General features: G+C 41.4%; 1 protein-coding gene across 2 annotated transcripts in view; it reads right to left on the reverse strand.

The window, feature by feature from the left end:
* Nucleotides 1-16,098, reverse strand: part of LOC136881170 (KIF-binding protein) — a 160,198-nt gene extending 144,100 nt beyond the window's left edge. For both annotated transcript variants that reach the window (XR_011018695.1, XM_067153832.2), the window contains exon 1: nt 14,945-16,098. Coding sequence is in view for 1 of the 2 variants with exons in the window: in XM_067153832.2 (XP_067009933.1) it covers nt 14,945-15,789 (845 nt within the window). In the remaining variant the exon portion in view is untranslated. The remainder of the gene's footprint in view (nt 1-14,944) is intronic.
* Between the last annotated feature and the right edge of the window lie 5,273 nt (nt 16,099-21,371).

Genomic DNA, 21,371 nt, shown 5'->3' on the forward strand with positions numbered 1-21,371 from the left:
AAAATATAAAGAATACCACAATAATCGTCACTTAAAGAGACCCCCTCCTGATTGCCGTCCACAAAGGCAACGTACAAACAACTACGACCAACATTAATCAATATAAATGGTCGGTTATTGGACATTATAAATTTTCCAGCTAGCTCATTCTTGGTTGCCAGCGTTTCGCCCTCGTGTGCTAGGGTGGGCTCATCAGTTGGTACCTAGCACACCCACCAATACGCTGGCTAGTGCATACCGTGGAGGCCACTGCGTAGGCTAACTGGAAATCAACATCTATATCAACATTAATCATTACTTCACGAGACCTACTTGTTTGTCATTTACAAAGGCAAATATACACACTACTAACAACAACCAAATCATTACTTGACGAGACCTACTCGTTTGTCATTTACAAAGGCAAATATACACACTACAAACCATCAACAAAATTATTGATACTATATATACATTTCCTAACATACCTCCAGGTAAGAGTCCCACTACACTCACTACTGTTACAGAACAAAAATCGTATTCTGGTAGAGAAAAGTACGAAGACTTTCTCTACGTACGGATGCAACCTTCTTTACGAAGAGCATCCCTAACCTTATTTACACACTTCATCGACGTCGTGAGTCCTTCACAATTAAGTATTTATTATTTTCCACCTAGTCGATACAATGATTGCTTAAGGCAATTTAATGGTTAAAAGTGGTACATGTTTCGTATTTTATCAACATCTTCAGCCACATAACACTGTTTAGATGAAAAATATATAAAATTGACAAAGTAATGCTTAAGAAGAAGTGTCCTTAAAATTAACCTAAGATTGACAACATTAAAACAAACAAAAACTCAAGAGTCCTTCTCGAGTGCCGCACAGGTTAGTGTGGCGCCTCACGTTTCTCCAACCATAACTGGATACTCGGCCGACGATCTTCTTTATCCAGAATTAGTTCTGTGCACAACCACACATCCACTACGCTTTGGTGCCACCAGAAACTTGTAGCATCAGCGATATTTAGCCTGCTCACCAATAGAGCATCGCCTAGGAATCTGCGCTAAGTAGCTCCCGCGCGCCGGTCCGAGTGAGAAACACAAACACAATCAGTATCAGAGTCAGAAACAGCATTAGACTCACTTGCCGCACACACGTACCTGCTTATATAGGCTTGCTGCACGTGGTTATAGCGTCCTGGAAAGTTTATAGGTAGCAACGCTCTCACAGGCACTTCTTGACGCGTCACTCAGTCAACCCAACCTCGCTTAAAAACAAAGCCCTCGTATTGGCTATCGTGCGTCTGATGTGACATCGAACGTCCACTCATGTACATCCACATTGATCCACTCCAATTCTTCAGCCTATACTACCTGCCGTACCCCGTGTTTCCAAGCCACTTGTTGCAACACATCCAACTGACTTCAACCGTCCTTCCCGATATAGTCGCAGATTTCCCGGTTGCACAATCCTTACGGCTAGACCATATTTACAGACTCTTACCCAAACGGAAATTTATACAAAATATAATGATGCACATATGCAATATTCCCTAACTACACATTCTTCTTATAATATTATGTTTTTACATTCTCAATTAACAAAATTACATGATTTTAACCTAAAAATTCAGGGATCGTACATACGTACGGTTACAGGGATTCCCTACCAGTTGTTTACCTAGTCTTTTCTTAAATAATTTCAGAGAATTTGGTAATTTATTGAACATCTCCCTTGGTAAACTACACTGGCAGAAATAAATATCCAAACACCAAGAAGGAGTTTTGCTAGATTAACGAATGTTGGTAGGCGTGTTTGAACATCTGAAAGATGACACTGATTCAAATTTCCCGCAAATCGCATTAGTGCGGCGCAGCACAATGATGTTGCACACCAGGTTTGCTTTAAATATGGGCTGTATTGTGCAAGAGCATTAGTTACTTGTGAGATTGGACACAATGACTGTGAGGGGGTCAAGAATGCCTTTACGATGACAAAGAGGCCAGTATCAACAGCTCACTGCGATTGAATGAAGTCGTATAATAGGGCTACGTGAAGGTGAATTTTCCTTCTGCACTATTGCAGAATGACTTGGCAGGAATGCATGCTGGCAGCAGTGGTCACGAGAAGGTGCGCTCGCAAGAAGACCAGGCTCTGGATGTCCCCATGGCACCACCGAGAGGGAGAACCGCCGTATTCGCCGTATGGCTGTGGTGCAGCGGACTGAGTCTGCAGCAGCAATTCAAGAGGCAGTTGGCACCACACTGACGCAACGAACTGTTCAAAATCCATTTCTTGAAAGACAGCTCCAAGCCAGACACGCTGTGGCGTGCATTCCACTTAGCCCAAACCACGGCCATCTGAGACTTCAGTGGTGTCAAGTGAGAGCTCACTGGAGGACAGGAGTGGAGGTCCATCGTGTTTTCCGATGAAAGCCGATTCTGCCCTGGTGCCAGTGATTGCCGTGTGTTGGTTAGGAGGAGGCCAGATGAGCGCCTTCATTCCACCTGTCTGCGGCATCCGCACACTGGTCCTACGCTGGGAGTTCTGATCTGGGGAGCAATTTCCTATGACAGCAGGAGCACTCTTGTGGTTATCCCATGCATCCTGACTGCAGTTGTGTACGTCTGTCTGGTGATTCGACCTGTTGTGCTGCCATTCATGAATAGCATTCCCGGGGGTGTTTTCCAACAGGATAATGCACGCACCCATGTCACTGTTGTAACCCAACGTGCTCTATAGTGTGTCGACATGTTGCCTTGCTCTAGCCCCTGATCTGTCCCCAATGGGGAACGTATGAGACATCATTGGATAACAACTCCAGCGTCATCCACAACCAGCATCAACCGTCCCTGTATTGACCGACCAAGTGCAACTGACATGGAACTCTATCCCACAAGCTGACATACGGCACCTGTATGACACAACACTTGCACGTTTGCATGCCTGCATTCAACAGTCAGCCGATTATATCGGTTATTAATGGACCAGCATGGCACATTGGGATGGCTTTTCTCGCACGGATATTAACCTGTAGTCTTGTACCTTTAATCAATTGAATATGTTACCTCAACAAATATATTGCTAAATTTTCCATATTCTACATTCCTTATTTCATGGTGTTTGGATATTTTTTTCTGCCAGTGTATTTCAGTTCATAACTCCTCTTCCTACAAATGTTATGTATTTGCCCCAATCTGTCCTACTGAATTTTAACTTTATCTTCATCTTTCCTACTTTTACAAACACTACTCAAATTTTCTCATCTACTAATGTCATTCCTTGCCATTTCTGCAATGACAGCTCAGAACATACAGCTTAGTCAAGAAGCTGGTCTTTCTCCCAAGTCTTCCCAGCCCAAACTTTCCAACATTTTGGTAACGCTACTCTCTTGTCAGAAATCACCCATAACGAATCAAACTGCTTTTCTTTGGATTTTTTCCAGTTCTCAAATCAGGTAAAACTGGTGAGGGTCCCATATGCTAGAACCATACTCTACTCCTGGTCTTATCAGAAACTCATATGCCCTCTCCTTCACACCCTTACTACAACCTCTAAATACCCTGATAACCCTATGAAGAGATCTGTAACCTTTTTTTTTTTTTTTTTACAATCCTGTTTATGTGATTATCCCAATAAAGATCTTTCCTTATATTAACACTGAGGTATTTACAATGATTCCCGTGAGGAACTTCAACCCCATCAATGCAATAATTAAAACTGAGAAAGCTTTTCCTCTTTGTGAAACTCGCAGCCTGACTTTTCATCCAGTTTACCATCATACCATTGTCGAGATCTGTTTGCAATCACTCGCTATCTTGTAACTTATTCATTATTCTATGTAGTATGTATAACATCATCCTCGAAAAGCCTTATCTCTGATCCCAGCTCTTTACTCATATCATCTGTATATAAGAAAACATAAAGATCCAGAGAGAAAGATTTATTAAAGAAATAAATTGTCCATCCTCCAGTGAGGGTGACCATTCAGATCCAGAATACAGTCAAGTTACAATTTCAATGGAATTTAAAAAGCATCAGAAAGTGGAAATTTAATTGGTAATGCTGTTATAATCTTCTTCATTCTAGGGGGAGTTAATCACCAGATCAGATAATGTTCTGAGTTCTATATTCTAGAAATACAGCTGTAACCGTACAACAGGGTTACAGACTCCATTCTGTATTTATTATTATTATTATTATTATTATTATTATTATTATTATTATTATTAACCTGATTCATTAGATTTTATATATTCTGTTTCTCATCATTTAGACTGTAATAATTAGATATCGCGTATATTATTGTATTTAATCATAGGTTAAGTGAATATGTTTGTAATTATTCTGTATTGTAGTAAGTGAGATTTGTTGGTTTCATATTGTCATGCTGTGGCTTGTAACTTTGGCTAGATGAGCTGGCATAGTATTTTGCAATCGAGGCTATGTTTAACTGGGAATGTTGTGTACAAGGAGATTTCCCGGTGACGCATTCGGTATAGTCATTCTCGAACCGCTTGGGTACGCTTAGACAACACTTGACTGATGACATCAGTGCGTGGACACGTGATTGCGACCAAGTGTCAGTATTCGCCAGCTACTGTATGTTGAAGTGAAAGGGATGAACAGTGAGTGGGGAGATGAGTCGTCATCGCGAGGTTATATAAGGTGATGCTACGGTAGGGAGAGGTACTCAGTTCATAGTATCAGAAGCAGTTCATATCGTGCAGATCATATGTAACAGTCAGATGTATCAAATGGAAGAAGTGGTCTTAGTGTGATGGTCAGAGCTAAGAGTTGTGTTTTCAAGAGGTCTTGTAATAATCGAGGAGGTCTACAAGTGGTGGTATCCGAGCAGAGACGGGTACTATGCTGAGAAAGAAACATCATCATCTTGTGAGGATGGACTTCACAAGATGTTTCAATAATATTTTCCAAGTTCTTATAATATATTGAGTGGACGTAATTACATTGGAGCTCCCTACACGCGTACATGGTATGTAGGCCAACTCCTTGTTATATAAGAAGATAACAGCAGACGGCTCCCGACTTCAGCTCATAGGTTTTCCCAAGAATTTCAACTTCAACAGCGGTGTATGCAGACAACAGGTAATTAAAGCATCAGACAGGTTATGCATTCATAACATGAAGAAGAGTGTAATCAGCGGCGATATCATCTCACTTCAAGTTCATGCCAATAGCTTTTTTGTTTAGATTAAATTTTCCTTTTCTTAGTACCGCAAATCTCACGATATATTTCTTTTGTTAAATTAAAAGACGTCAATGATTGTTCATTGTGACGTAAATTATAGTCATAAACTCAGTTTTATTTTAATTATAATAAGTGATTCCAGTTCCATGTACAATCCTCAATTGTGGAAATGCAACAGTAATTTAATATTGTCCTGATCCATATCCCTGTATATTGCCAGATATGTGAGTTTATCACCTCACGCCTTGAGATAATTGATATAAGAGGTATGCTCTACCGAATTTTGTTGTTTTTCTTAAAAAAGCAACTGGCGCTCAAACAAATGTTATTTATATTGTGTGGAAGATATGAAGGTATAAGAGTAGTGGTTGGAGTAGCCACACAGCCACCCATTCAATCACTCTTTCTCCGAGACATGGTACGTGGCCTTACTTCTAAATAGTCCCAGTGAGATTTTCCATAAACTTAACTGTTGCGGGACCACTGATGGATTGGGTAGTCATAGCCACCTTAATATACAGAGCGCCACGATTCAGAATAAGTATAAAATGCCCTCTTTTATTCCATAATAACAAGTATCTCAATTCTCCAGAACACTTAGGCCTACTGGGCCTCTCAGCCATTACCCATGGTTCACAAACTACTGAATACAGTTGAACCTGCTTTATACATAACTCTGTTCTGCGTAATTCGCATCTGTACGTAATTTCCTTTAGGTCCCGGCGAAATGTAATCAAAAGTGTGTTAATTAAACCTTATTTATACGTAATCCGTTTATACATAATTCACTGTTATACGTATTAAGTGTCAGTGAAATATAACTGAGTTTTGTGTAATTGTAATGAGCAAGTGCTTTTTTAAAAGAAACTACTTAAGGCTCCTCTTTGTCGGCGTAGGCAGATGTAGAGCGGTCGGGTTTCGGTGCTGAAACAGAACACAAAGAGTTTCACCGAGTGATATTGTTGACCCTTACTTACTGGCGGCTTAACAAAGGCCAACCGAGAGAATCCCCTTCGCTTTCTATCTCGCACCTCCTCTACCTTCGTCGTTTTTTACCTTCACAATGCCGCCAAAGATTAAGATATATTACAAGCAAAGTGGACAGTTTCGGCGTGGAACAAAAGAAAATACAGTAAATTTGTTTGAATATGAGAACTGCTTTTGTGGGAACAATGGAGAAGTAAAATGTCCACGGTGCCCGTATCTGGTTTTGTCATTCAGTTGCTTTGGTTTAGCCATGGAAAACAGAAAAAGGAAAAGTTATACCCTAGATTATAATTTTACCTTCCGCAGCCCAGCATTTGCTACATTCAGCTGTGCGATGTACGCTGTACTGTTAAAAAATGCATCTTACATCAAGGTCTGAGTTAATGTGTAGCTTTCCACAATTTGAAAGATAGTATGACTGTCACTAGGCAAACTGTTGTTGTCTCTGAAATGTAATTATATTACACTTATTTGAGCACATAGTGGTATTTGTTTACACGCTCGGGTAGAATGTTGTTGACAGGTGATCAGGGCTGCCAACCTCTGTACTTAGGAACTAATGAGTGGTACTTATTGTTACACTGTTACTGGTGGTGATTATTGTTTAGGATTCTTGCCATGGACAAGACCATTGGTCTGGACAGTTATAAGCCGCGAAGCGGCCTTAGGCACCTAGTTTTGTGAGGAAGCACGATTGGTAAAATTCCTCAAAGCTGCTGCAACCCTGTATCCGACACTACATTAACGTAAGTATTAAATTAAATTACTGCTGTTGTGTATTTCAAATTGTTTCCTTTACATGGTGTTTTTTCTTTGTACTTTTATTCAGCCAGGGTTGGTAACACAATGTATCTATCAGTATTGATGGCAATGACATCACATTCCATTCATGCTGACCAATGAGAATGCAAGTAGTTACTCTAGCCATGGCCGATGGCGGCTGCTGCTCTTATACGGTTATAAAAGTAAATGTACTTCTGGGAGTGGGATGGTGGGTTCCTAGACATCGCAATGAACACATCTCTCCTCTACAAGGTATTCCAAGACATTATTTTAGCTTCCTTATAATGTTATAAACTCTAGGCTGCGGAAGGAAAAATTATACCATACCCTAGATGAAAAAGTAAAATTTATACGAGAAGTGGACACTAATTCACACAAAACAAAAACTGAAGTTACTTCAGACTTAGGGATTGTGTATACCATGCTATGTACAGTCATCAGTAAAAGAAACGCTATTTTAGATGAGTTCTTAAAACTGGGTTCAAAATCAGCAAAGCGCAGCCGTCAGCAAGAAGAAAGGTACGTAGATTTGGAGAAAGCACTTTTGATGATGATGATGATGATGATGATGATGCTTGTTGTTTTAAGGGGCCTAACATCTAGGTCATCGGCCCCTGATGGTACGAAATGAGACGAAATGCAATGATAAAATAAAAATCCAAAATCCTCCACTGACCAGAATTCAAAGCGTGAGGACGAAAAATGAACGGATGGATATGAAGTTAAAACAATCAGTGGAGACGACCCGCAATGCCTCAGTCTCAGAGACTGACGGAAAACAATAGTAATACTGATCAAGGGACTGCTTCTATAGCTCAATACTGAATCAATGATGCTTGCAAGCTAAAGGGGTCCAAAATATAGGTCATCGGCCTCTCATAATGGTACTTATCGCTTGGAAAGTAGAAACATGGTATTTGACATGGTGCGGTACTAATCAAAAGTATCGTAGACTCACGGTATTCCACACGTTATGGTACTACTAACAGGTAATGAAATTCGCGTATGTAATACAGACCTATCGTGTTTCACACATAGCGGCGCCAGTTACAGGCAACGCAAACCTATGGTTTTCATCACATAAGTGTACTATCCACAGGGTGTGGTGTTCCTTATATAGTGGGTACTAATCATAGGCAAGCCAGAACCCTGGTGTCGCTCATTTAGTGCTACTAATCCAGGTACCGTAAAAGCCTGACTGCACGGCGCTCCTGATTGCTACTAATCATAAACCTATTTGGTACCTAACATAGTAGTACTACGCCCAAGTAATAGCGACCCTTGGTGTTCCCCGCGTGGTAGTACTAATCACAAGTAGTTTCATGGTTCTAATCCAATCATCCCTTGGTCGCCCCTTTTAGTCGCCTCTTACAACAGGCAGGGGATCCCATGGGTGTATTCTTCGCCTGCGTCCCCCACCCACAGGGGGTTGTGTGTTTGGTCCGCGAGAGGTATTTTATTTCCCTCAAGTCCGCCGGCAAGCCGGTTAGGACCCCCCTATCCGCCACCTGGGACGCGCCACATGGGAGTATCACCTCTCCCCCTGCTACGTCAGCGTAGTAGGTTCGTGGAAAAAGCACTTTTCACATGGTTCCAGCAAAACCGGGCTGCAGCTCTATCAATTAGTGGCGACATGATGAAGGCAAATGTGATAGATTTAGGTAAAATGATGATATCACTGATGATTTCAAGGCTTCATCAGGATGGCTGCAAGGATTTAAAGATTGTCATGGAATCACAAGGAGAACAATTTGCAGTGACTCAAAAGCTGTTGACGACGTCACGGTACAACACTGGAAAGAAGAGGTTCTGCTGGGTATCGTAAGCGATTATCAGCCTCCAAACATCTACAATTGTGATGAGACCGGCCTATTCTACACTCTCCTTCCTAATAAAACATTAGCTGAAAAAGATGACTCATGCCATGGAGGGGAGAAAAGTAAAATTTGTGTAACAGTACTTCTCGCCACCAATGCAGATGGATATGACAAACTTCCTCCACTTATGATAGGAAAATGAAAGAATCCAAGGTGTTTTAAGGGTGCGAAAAGAAAACTTATGGAATATGAATCCAACAGAAATTGCTGGATGATTATGCTTCTAATGGAACAGTGGTTGAAAAAACTGGATATTAAAATGAAAAAGAAACGGAAGATCCTTCTTCTTATGGATCGATGTGCAGCACATCCACATCAAATCGTTCTGAGGGAAATTTTCCCCTCCTAACTGTACCAGTGTTCTACAACTGCTTGATATGGGCATCATTGCAAATTTCAAAGTGCATTATACAACAATGCTGGTTCAACATTGAATAACACTGAGTGATGCAGGAAATGAACCTCTCTCTCCATTAATTTGCTACAAGCCATGGACTTTATTTTGGCTGCCTGGAAGCAGGTGTCATCATCCACAATCAACAACTGTTTCCGCAAAGCTGGTGTCTTACTAGAAGAGGCTGCCTCTATTGATGATTATGGGGATGAAGTTTTGTCTGGCAATGAGCTAAGGCTACCGGAGGGTGTAAAATTCGATACTTTTGTGCATTTCGATGATAATCTGGCTGTACCGGATGAAGAGATTATTGCTGATGTATGCCAACAACACGGTGGTGATGGACCAGCTACAAGCGATAGTGACAGTGATGGAGATAACGACTTGAATCTGAAACAATAGATGTGTGTAGGCGTTACATCAGTGCGAAAAGTTGTAGTAAAAATGCTTTGAATTCATTACTAAGTTTGCAAAAGGAGGCTTAGGTCTATACTCTTAATGCAAGAAAAGTGAAACAAGCCAAACTATCTGATTTCTTTAAGGCTGGACCAACTTCAAAATAATATTTTCTGTCTTAATGTATTTATTATTTGCAAGGATTTACATATGTAGGTCTATTCCATTGGTTTTTCAGTAAATATGTGATGTATTGTGTAAGTCTGATTTTTAAGTAATTCTGAGTTAGAAGTAGTTTTTTCTCTTCCCCTTGATATGCATATAAGTCAGGTTCAACTATACCTACAGGAATCCTTCTTAAAATTGAAGAGAAGATAAAGTGCTTCTTGAATCTTGAAAAAGTGTGAAAAACTGCAGAGTAAACATTTATTTGTTCCAAAAAACTTCTTTTTTGTCTGTGTAATAATAACAGAAAAGACAATTTTGGGGCCACAACAGCAATCCAACTCGATCCCTGAAGATACTGACCCACAAGTAGACCACTGAAGTGGTAGATGCATAACACCACAAAAGAGATGCAGGCTGTAATGTCCATGGAAGAGACACAGCAAAACATAGCAATCAAAACAAACACCAGGGAAGAATGATTTAATAACTCAAAGATACTTCAATCTCTATCAATCTTATGAGATCACGTGCAGGAAATTTGCTCCAATATGGTAGTAAGTCAAGCAGATGTAATTAATCTCTCTGTTTCTCATCAATACTGTTGCCAGTATAATCATGAGGAAGACATCTGTTGGCCAGTCTATAGAGTTCAGTACATACTGGACAACAAATTTGTGACTGGTCTCATGTTCACTGAACACCCGATGATACTGATGTGGAAGCCACCGATATCCTGTACAACACTGCCCATGTCGGACAATCCTGTAACCTCAAAGTCAACATGGAGAAGACCACAGCTATGAGAACTAATGGATCACATGTCTGCATTTACCGATCGATGAAGAGTCCAGTTAGAACAGATGACAGAATTCAAGAACTTTGGGTCACTGGTCTAAGAAAAAAAGTGGCGCCCTCTACAAATATCTAAAGAACTGGACAGACAGCTGTACATACATGGTAATAATAATAATAATAATAATAATAATAATAATAATAATAATAATAATAATAATAATAATAATAATAATAATAACATCCAAAACCTTCACATACATTGGCATGTTCAATGTAAATACCTTAATCCAACCTGGTAAATTGCACAATCTTGTGACAGAACTAGATCAACAGAAAATCCAGATACTTGCCCTGCAGGAAACAAGATTCACTGATGAGGACACAAATGATTATAGAAACTACCGGATCTTCAAGAGTAAAACGGACAGGAGAGTTGGTAAGGGAACTCCCTTACTAGGAATGGCCTTCATGGTACATAAAAGTATAGTAGGCTCAATAAAAGAAGTCACTCCCATAAGCAACCGGCTCATGACAATGCGAATCCAATGTGCTAATAAGAAATATAAAATAGTGAACGTACATGCACCCACTAACGCTGACAATAAGAAAGAACCGCAAAAAACTGATGCATTCTGGGCTAAACTTGAGAAAATCATGGCGAAGATTCCAAAAGAGGACACAAAAATTTTGCTGGGCGACTTTAACGCACAAATTGGTAAAGAAAAAGAACACCAGAAAACTGCTGGCAAATTCCCTGCTCACAAATTCACTAACAAAAACGGGTTGAGACTCATTGAACTGTGTCAACAAAACAATCTTAAAATCATGTCAACTTCTCTGAGAAAATCTCCACGGAAACAGAAGACCTGGAGGTCTCCCGTTCCAGGGATCGGTGAATTTCAAATCGATCACATTGCCATATCTCATCCCATGCAGAGAGAGGTACACGATGTACAGGTACGCCGAGGAGCAAACGTCTATTCCGATCACTACCTAGTGAGAATAAAGGTAAAATTCACCCCAAAGAAAATTCATCATAAGAGGTCACACATACCGAAGTTTGACAAGACACAGACTGGAAACACTAATCTGCAAGAAGTGTGGGAAAGGGAACATGCAGGCACCTGGGAGAAATTCCGCAGCAAAATCATCCAGAAAGCTCGAGAGCAAATTCCCCTGAAAAATAATACTAAACACCCTTGGTGGAATTCTGAATGTGAACGTGCCTTGAAGGAACGAAAAGAAGCATTCCAGAAATACAACAGCAAGAAATCACCAGATAACCAAACATATTTCAATGAAACCAGAAAACGAGTAGCCAAAATCATCAGACAGGTCAAGAGAAAACACTTGAAACAACAACTTGACTCGATTGAAGATAACTTTAGTAACTACAGCGTACGAGATTTCTACAGGGGATTCGGAGGACAAGTCCGTGGGTATGCTCCTCAAAACCTGGCTTTCAAAAGATCAGATGGAAAACTTGCACTCAGTAATCAGGAAAATTGTCAGGAGCTAGCACTTTACTTCGTTGATCTCCTCAACTGTCCCGAGCCCCTTACAGGATTCCATCAAGAACCCCCAAGGCACACTTACCCAGAATCTCCACCACTGACAGAGGAAGAAATTCGCAGCCACATCCTGAAACTTAAAAACAATAGGACCTCCGGAGAAGATGGCATCATTGAAGAACTTCTGAAAAATCTTGGACCTAACTCCCTCAAGGAACTCACTCAAATCGTTACAGATATCTGGCAATCGGAGAAATTACCTCAGGATTGGAAGTGTGCTCTCATCCACCCATAACACAAAAAGGGAGATAAGACTGACGTGAACAATTACAGGGGCATTTCTCTTCTCCAAGTGACATACAAAATTCTTTCAGCTTGCCTTTTGAAGAGAACGCAGGAACAACTTGAAAAAAGTATTGGCGAATATCAAGCAGGCTTCCGCCCTGGTCGCTCGAGTGCAGAACAAATATTCAACTTGAAGACAACTCTTAAATACAAAGCATTGAGGAACAAAGCGGTCATCTGCATTTTTGTTGACTTCAAGAAAGCGTACAACTCGGTTGATCGACAGTCTCTCTTCGTTATTCTTGAGGAATTGGGGCTTGATTCCAAGACCCTCAACCTCATCAAGGCAACACTCACTGACACTATCTCCAAAGTTAAATTCATGGGGGAGATCTCTGAACCATTCCCGGTTAAAACTGGCGTCTGACAAGGTGACGGCTTATCTCCGCTTCTTTTCAACCTCGTCCTAGACAAAGTTCTCCGCGAGTGGGAGAAGGCATTGAAAGACATGGGATACTGGTGCCCCACACGACTAGGACGACCCAAAGACGGTATTGAGATATCATGCCTCGCTTTTGCAGATGACCTTGCCATACTGACAGATGACGTAGTCACAGCCGTTAAACAAATTGAAACCCTTAGTGAATGTGCTGGAAAGGTTGGTCTACAAATTTCCTTCGAAAAGACCAAGTTCTTCTGTTCAAAACTTGACATCCAAAATTTGAACACGACATATGGGCAAATCAGCCGAGTACCGCACTTCAAGTACTTGGGAGAAATACTTGAACCAACGGGAGGTGAGAAGGCTGCCCAGAAAACTCGCCTACAAAAATTTCGGAAAGCCTACGGTAGGGTTCACAACATATACAATAAAAAGTACTTGTCCCGCCATGCAAAGATCAGACACTATAATACAGTAATCAAGCCCGAAGTCTTATATGCCAGTGAGACCCTTACACTAAATGGGAAAGGTGACCTAGAAAACATTTTAAAAGAAGAAAGAAGAATCCTGAGGAAAATTCTCGGCCCCCGAAAAACAGAAGATGGATATAGACTGAGGTCACGCAAAGTGACAGAAGAGCATTCCAACATTGCAGCAGACATCCGCAAAAGACGTCTGAAATTTTATGGGCACGTTCGCAGACTGCTGGCAAGTAGACTGACACACAAGATTCTCACCTACATAGAACATCTAAAAAATATTCCATGGGTACTGGAAGTGAAGAAGGATCTGGAAAAAGCCCATATGGACTCAACTGACACCGCAGACAGAAACCTCTACAGGAAAAAAATTAATGGATGGAAAGTGCAACCAGAGAACAAAGTGAGAAGACTGGAGCAAAGTGGACAGAAGAACGAAAAAGGATCCATGGAGAAAGGATGAGAGCTGTTTGGCAACTCAGAAAACAGAATCGTTAGAGCTTTGCGTGATCCATTGGGTCCATACGCACATAATAATAATAATAATAATAATAATAATAATAATCGTATGGCCTCGGCTACCGTGTGCAGACATTTCAATTTGACGCCATCTGGCTGTCTGCTCGTCAATTCGACGTTCCGTTTTACTCTAAGCCCACTAGATGGCAGACTGAGTAAACCGAAACTATCCTGGGCGTCTATGGCTGAGATTTAATTAATTTTGTCCGATAAACGCCAAATGTGTCACCAGAGATCTTTTACATGCCGACATCGTTCGACATGGAGTGTTGAATGGACTTTTTCCGCCCTTCAAAAAACCCACTACCTCTGCCGGGTTTGAACCCGCTAACTTGGGATCCGGGGGCCGACACACTACCACCAATCCAGAGAGGTGTCTCCAGAAGAATAATATTGCGCTCTGTTCTTTCAGACAGTTATCCCACCCAATATTACATATTGTATGGGTCGGCAACATGGACATTTCTTGAAGCCGAACTCAACAAGCTTGATGATATCGCAAATGCCATGCCTACACCAGATGGTGGAGATTTCTATATATGAGGCCATGTTCGAAATGAGCCCACTAATGCGACCACCAGGAACCTATCAGAATACATTGAAAAGTGCCAATTGCATTGGTTCAGTCATGTTTGCTGAGCAAACATCAGTCGCCTACCATACCAACTCTGCTAGGGAAATGACTAACTCAATGGAAAATCCAACAAACTACCCCAAAGAAAATCTGGCTCAAGAAGATCGAGAAAGATCTGAAGGGCCACTGTCTTAATATCAGTGAAGTCAAGATCCAAGGTAACACCCAAAAGGAATGGAAGCATATCTTGAACCCTGTCCGGAGCCTAGTGATAGCCAGAGCAGTGGCTTGTCCCCGCTGCCAGTCACCAGCTAGGTATCAAACAAGAGGAAGAAGAAGAACTCCAGAAAAACAGGTCTCTCCTGTCAAAGCATTCTTAATATCAACTTACTGCACCTGGATTTGATCCCACAAGTATAGAAAGCTAGAGATTAATAGTCTATGCTCCTTTGTTGATGGAAAGTCAAAGTTTACAAACATGTTTACAAACAAATATTGTTTCAGAAATTTTTCAACAAAATGAAAGAGTGCATACTCACTTTGCCTCAATATCTTCCTCGTTTCCTTCAAGAAGACTGAGTTCATTTTCATACTGGTCCAGAATATACGAAGCTGCAGCAAGATGATGCCTTGCTTGGTTAAAGCCATTCTTTTCCATGAAATACTGTGACAGTGTAGCAGCATTTAATGACCATTCTATTGAATCAAACTCCTTACTTTCCAACTGCCTCCTCAAAGTTGTGTGACAATACACTGCAGACTTAAGATGATCATTTAAACTGCCATATATCTGTGCCAAATAATAAAGTGTAAGTGTGTGAATTTTCTCTAAAGAAGTCTCTGAGTCAATTTGAGGAGTCTCCGAGTCACTCAAGCAAAACAGATCATGAATATCAACTGGAGGAGTATTAACCTCTGTAGTATAATCTTTATACAACTTTTCAGCCTTCTCCAAATACTCTTGAGACCTTTTGGGTTGGTCACGTTGTGACCAAAGGATACCCAGTTGATTCAGAGCACTAAGTACCACTATTATGCATTCAGGTTCTATAAAATGATCAGAGAGACTTTCTACACAATTTGAAAGTTGTTCCTCCCCAGTTGACAGTTCCTCAGTATCAACCGACACAGTGCCCAGATTAAGCCACACTACTCCAAGCATAGCTTTCAGTCTCAGATAATCCGAACTGTCAGAACCATTGTCATCTAAAATTTTTACCAATTTCGTCTTCATTGCTGTTAGTATTTTACTTGCTGCATATTTAGAGCGGTAGGGTTCAGTTTCAGGATCTCGTTTGGAATCTTCTTCCAATAACTTACGTACTTTCTCATATTTTTCCTGAAGATCAATCAGTACTTCTTTATTAACGCTGGTACTTGCCATGTCGAATACAATAACCAATCAAACTTTAATAAAATGAGACACACATAACCTCGAAACTAGAGTACATTGGTTGGTGTTGAACGCCGCAACCCTAAATGATTCACATTATTACATCCAACAAATACCACAAGATTGTAAGATTCCGAATTCTACCGTAAAGCAAATTATTGATAGTCTTTATAATACAGGCTGCTAAGAGGGCTTTTCAATACAAGCAATTGATTCATACATTTCGACAAAGTGCCAACTTTGCAAACAATAACATTTAAAAGGCCTTCCGATTTCTTAGAACGCGTTGATGATAATTCAATTCACTTAAATAGGATTCAATCCATACAGATAGGAAACATTTAAAATACCTGAATTTTCAACATTATTTTCGTGCACTCATCCAAAATTAACTTTTTCGTGTTTCATAACCTGTCGCCTCAAAAAACAGCAGATGCTTCAAGAGTCAAAGAGAATGAGTGTCAAGAGTGAGTTCAGCTTCGGGCATAAGAGTTCTGAGGTAACAAAGAATTTCCAAAACGTCAACCAGGCTATTAGCACCGAGCACAGAATAACATAGAGATTGCATTGCCTACCGCAATCAACGAGCTAGAATAACATAGAGGGGCTGTATACCTGACATCAGCGCTCCCTGCTTGAAGCAAGTTGATAAGGGGTAGCCATGTTAACGGTTGTCAAAACAAAGCGAATTGGCGCGAGAGCATATGTTGAGGTGACAGGGAGATCGTGCATGCCAGTTTAATTCCCTAGGTTTTAAGAAGTGGAAACATAGATTCTCGCTTTCAAGAATGCCAGCCGTAAGCTCAGCGTATGGTTGTACTAATCGGAGTAATAAAACCAAGGATATATCGTACTTTAAGTAAGTATTACTGAATTATAGCCGAGATTCCTTTTTTTTTAAATTTCTGTTTGTAATTAAATCCATTTTATTGTTTACTTAGCGAAAGTACGGATAGCCACGGTAATTATTTGTCGAATTTTGTTTCAGATTTCGTTTAATGAACAAGGAATGAACCGAACAATGCGTTGTGAGGGCGAAAAGAGATAAATGGTATCCCACTCAATTCAGTTGCTTATGCTCTGTACATTTCCAGCCCTATTTAATTTTCATTCACATTTACAAATAAAGGAAATGGAGCGCCCACCACCAAGAAAAAGTAACCACAAAAAAACACTTATTTCGTTCAAACGTACACGAAGTATGGTAAATACAGCATTTTACTGCTATTTTTGAAATGTGTACAGCCTTTATTGTAGATGTCTGTTGCCTTGGTTTTTAAAACTATGCCACACTTCATAATGGACAACTTTCAAGCTAGTAATCCCAGTATGATATGGTAATGGGAGAAATATGATATCCCTCCTACATTATAATAAATAATTACACTAAACGATTATTGTGGTAAAGCATTCATGGGCCGCCTCTGTGGTGCACTGGTTAGCGTGAGCAGCTGCCACCCCTGGAAGCCCGGGTTCGATTCCCAGCTCCGCCACGAAATTTGAAAAGGGGCACGAGGGCTGTAACGGGATTCTATCAGCCTGGGAGGTCAACTGAGTAGAAGTGGGTTCGACTCCCACCTCAGCCATCCTCGAAGTGATTTTCCGTGGTTTCCAACTTCTCCTCCAGGCAAATGCCGGGATGGTACCTAACTTAAGGCCACGGCCGCTTCCTTCTCCCCCCCACAAGGCCCCTGTTCAGCATAGCAGGTGCAGCCCTCCCTCACAGTTGTATCCCCCGACCCAATGTCTCACGCTCCAGAACACTGTCCTTTGAGATGGTAGAGGTGGGATCCGTCACTGAGTCCGTGGGAAAAATCAACCCGGGAGGGTAAACAGATTAAGAAAGGAACACAGTACTCATGAGGATGCAATAATTTTAAAAATATAAACATAATGAGGTTATAACCTATTGTAGGTCCCTATGATTTTAAGGTTTCCTGTCATAAATATTTATGTCCATCGTTTTTATTCTAATTTACGCTTAACAACAACAGCCAAGCAGGGTAACGCTCTTGTTCCGATTTCGAGGCCTATTCGTATGTCACTGTGCGATGATTTCGAACTACCCTACAATCAACTGATCGTGATGTTGGCCTCGTGCCGCAATATGATGAAGTGGCGGTATTCGCTTTCATGCTTCAAGCTTTCGCAACGGTCTTTAATTCTCCCCCAGCGATTCTAAAATGCGCATTTTCTACACTTTTCGTCATTTAAAGGCCATGCCCCCTTGCTTGTGTGACAACAGGAAACATGGCGGACGTTCGTTCTATTAGGTTCACCCAGGCAGCGCTTCCGCCTCTCTATCTTATTCTAGCTCGTTGACCGCAATGCATTGGCTCGCTGAAGCTGACTTTTGCGTGCATCGCCATGTTGGTATTACCCGCAGTGTTAGTTAATTCCTATCACAGTCTGTCATTTTAAAAGATTTCTGTCACATTATTTCATTGTTTAACATATCTAACGCAGTAGAAAATTGCCTTAGTCATAATTATAAGAACGGGACACTCCAGAACACTGTTTTAATCGCAGTAATGGGAGTTTAAAATTCGGAAAAATGAGCATAAATAGCCTGTTATTATATCAGATTGTATTTGGCTCAAACGAATCGCCGATTTGCAAGGTGCAGCTAAAAATAATGGAACATTTTCATAAAGACCTATTTTAGAGATACCATATACAGTACACATCCACACATAATATCATACCCAATAAAATATACACAGTCTCTAGGCAAATAAACAAAATAATACACGGTCAATAACAAAGATATTCTGGAAGACCAGTAAGTATGAGGTAAATAGGCCTAATCATTATAGAATTGTTGAGCCAAGTAAATCATATCAAAAATAGAGAAATATTTTTACATTAGTAGACTTGATGAAATTAATTAATTCATCTCAAGGATTTAAAAGGAATTGGCGTATGGCTTTTAGTACCGAGAGTGTCCAAGGACAAGTTCGGCTCGCCAAGTGCAGGTCTTTTGATTTGACTCCCGTAGGCGACCTGCGCGTCGTGATGAGGATGAAATGATGATGAAGAAGACAGATACACCCATCTCCCGTGCCAGCGGAATTAACCAATTATGGTTAAAATTCCCGACCTTGCCGGGAATCGAACCCGGGAACCCTGAGACAAAAGGCCAGCACGCTAATCATTTATCCATGGAGCCGGTCATCTCAAGGATTATTTTGTAATGTATACACACGTACATTATCATTATAGACTTATGCCTTTCAGCGTTCAGTCTGCAAGCCTCTGTGAATGTACTAAACGTCACCACAATCCTCTATTTGCAACTAGTGCTGTGGCCTCGTTTAGTTCCATACCGCTTATCTTTAAATCGTTAGAAACTGAGTCAAACCATCGTCGTCTTGGTCTCCCTCTACTTCTCTTACCCTCCATACCAGAGTCCATTAATCTCCTAGGTAACCTATCCTCCTCCATTCGCCTCACATGATCCCAACACCGAAGCCGGTTTATGCGTACAGCTACATCCATCGAGTTCATTCCTAAATTAGCCTTTGTCTCCTCATTCCGAGTACCCTCCTGCCATTGTTCCCACCGGTTAGTACCAGCCATCTTTCTCTCTACTTTCATGTCTGTTACGTCTAACTTATGAATAAGATATCCTGAGTACACCCAGTTTTCGCTCCCGTAAAGAAAAGTTGGTCTGAAAACAGACCAATGTAAAGATAGTTTCGTCTGAGAGCTGACTTCCTTCTTACAGAATACTATTGATCACAACTGCGAGCTCACTGCATTAGCTTTACGACACCTTGATTCAATCTCACTTACTATATTACCATCTTGGGAGAATACACAACCTAAATACTTGAAATTATCGACCCGTTCTAGCTTTGTATCACCAATCTGACATTCAATTCTGTTGAATTTCTTACAACCGGGCGAGTTGGCCGTGCGCGTAGAGGCGCGCGGCTGTGAGCTTGCATCCGGGAGATAGTAGGTTCGAATCCCACTATCGGCAGCCCTGAAAATGGTTTTCCGTGGTTTCCCATTTTCACACCAGGCAAATGCTGGGGCTGTACCTTAATTAAGGCCACGGCCGCTTCCTTCCAACTCCTAGGCCTTCCCTATCCCATCGTCGCCATAAGACCTATCTGTGTCGGTGCGACGTAAAGCCCCTAGCAAAAAAATGAATTTCTTACCTACTGACATCAATTTAGTCAAGAACTTCTTGATTATACTCATCGATATGGTCATGAAATGGACGACTTGTAAATCAATTTAGTCTTCGAAAGGCTAATTTTCATACCATACTCTTTGCACCAATTTTCAAGTTCCAAGATATTTGACTGCAGACTTTCGGCACTATCTGCCATTAAGACCAAGTCGTCAGCATAGGCTAGACTGCTTACTAAATCGGCACCGTTGGCTACTGGGGGCACCACTGACGTATGCCCGGCTGGCGACGGCTAGCGCGAACGGTAGCTCTACTCGCGACGGTCGCGAACAGTGCGACCCTTTACATAACATCCTGCTTGGACAGGCCGGGTCATGCAGAGAAATTTCACCCACACATGCAGCGACTTGCATAGAAAGTCGCGGACGGTGCATAGTCGGTCGCAGACGGGAGTGTCATGCATTCTCTAGCGATGGCTCGAAGCATTATAAACGCTACCCCATCTGCTGGCTACTGCTGGGCTGCCACATATGAAGATACAGTAAACTTCATCATAGAGTACGTCGAAGCAGAGAACTCTATACACTTAGCACTGCATGCCTCAGGCATCTTTCTCCACGAGGGGAAGAAGTGTAGTCGCACTTTCCTTCCCGCCTGGATACACTCCTGGACGTAGATACCCTGGAATCTACTGATTTTTTCGACGAGGCGTATGAGAAGTTATCGGACATCGATCATTACCCGACAGCACATGGTTCTGGGTACAACTTCGTTGGCATCCATCGCTGGTGGTTTACGATGGCCCCTGTCAACCCAACAACCCTACCCAGCCGACCGGAAGGAATACGAGATCTCCAACCTACATCGATGGAGGACGCAGACAACAGGGTACTGTGCTTGGCTGTATTGCCCTTTACCACATTCCTGAGAAACAACTGAATGCCCGTCAGGTACGCCGTATGATTGAGGCGTGGCTAGCGGACAAGAGGTATTTGATTTCCGACGTTAAGATGACTATGAATAATATAAGGGAGTGGCACAATCAAATTAATAGATTTAATATACAGATATTCAATAAGCGCGGGAACGTTATTTATCAGGCTTGAAAGGAACGTGACATTCAAGACTACGTACGCATTTTTCATTCCGATGGCTAGTTCTCGTTAATATCACGGTTAGATGCATTTCTCCGGGACAAGACACGAGTAGGAGTCCGTGAGTTTTGTAATACTTGCTGTCGCTATCACACATCCGGAAAATGTTCCCGGAAAATTATCCCTTTCCAGGCTGATAATACTGTCACCGTATCGGAGAAGCCAGGAAGACCGCATAGTATAGTAATATATGCTGATTTCGAGTCATATATTGATGACACGAAGCAGCATGTCCCTTCGGGATACGCCTGGTATGCACTTCTCAATGGAGAGGGGAT

Source organism: Anabrus simplex, chromosome 9, assembly GCF_040414725.1.
Source record: "Anabrus simplex isolate iqAnaSimp1 chromosome 9, ASM4041472v1, whole genome shotgun sequence".
In the NCBI taxonomy this organism is placed as follows: Eukaryota; Metazoa; Arthropoda; class Insecta; order Orthoptera; family Tettigoniidae; genus Anabrus; species Anabrus simplex.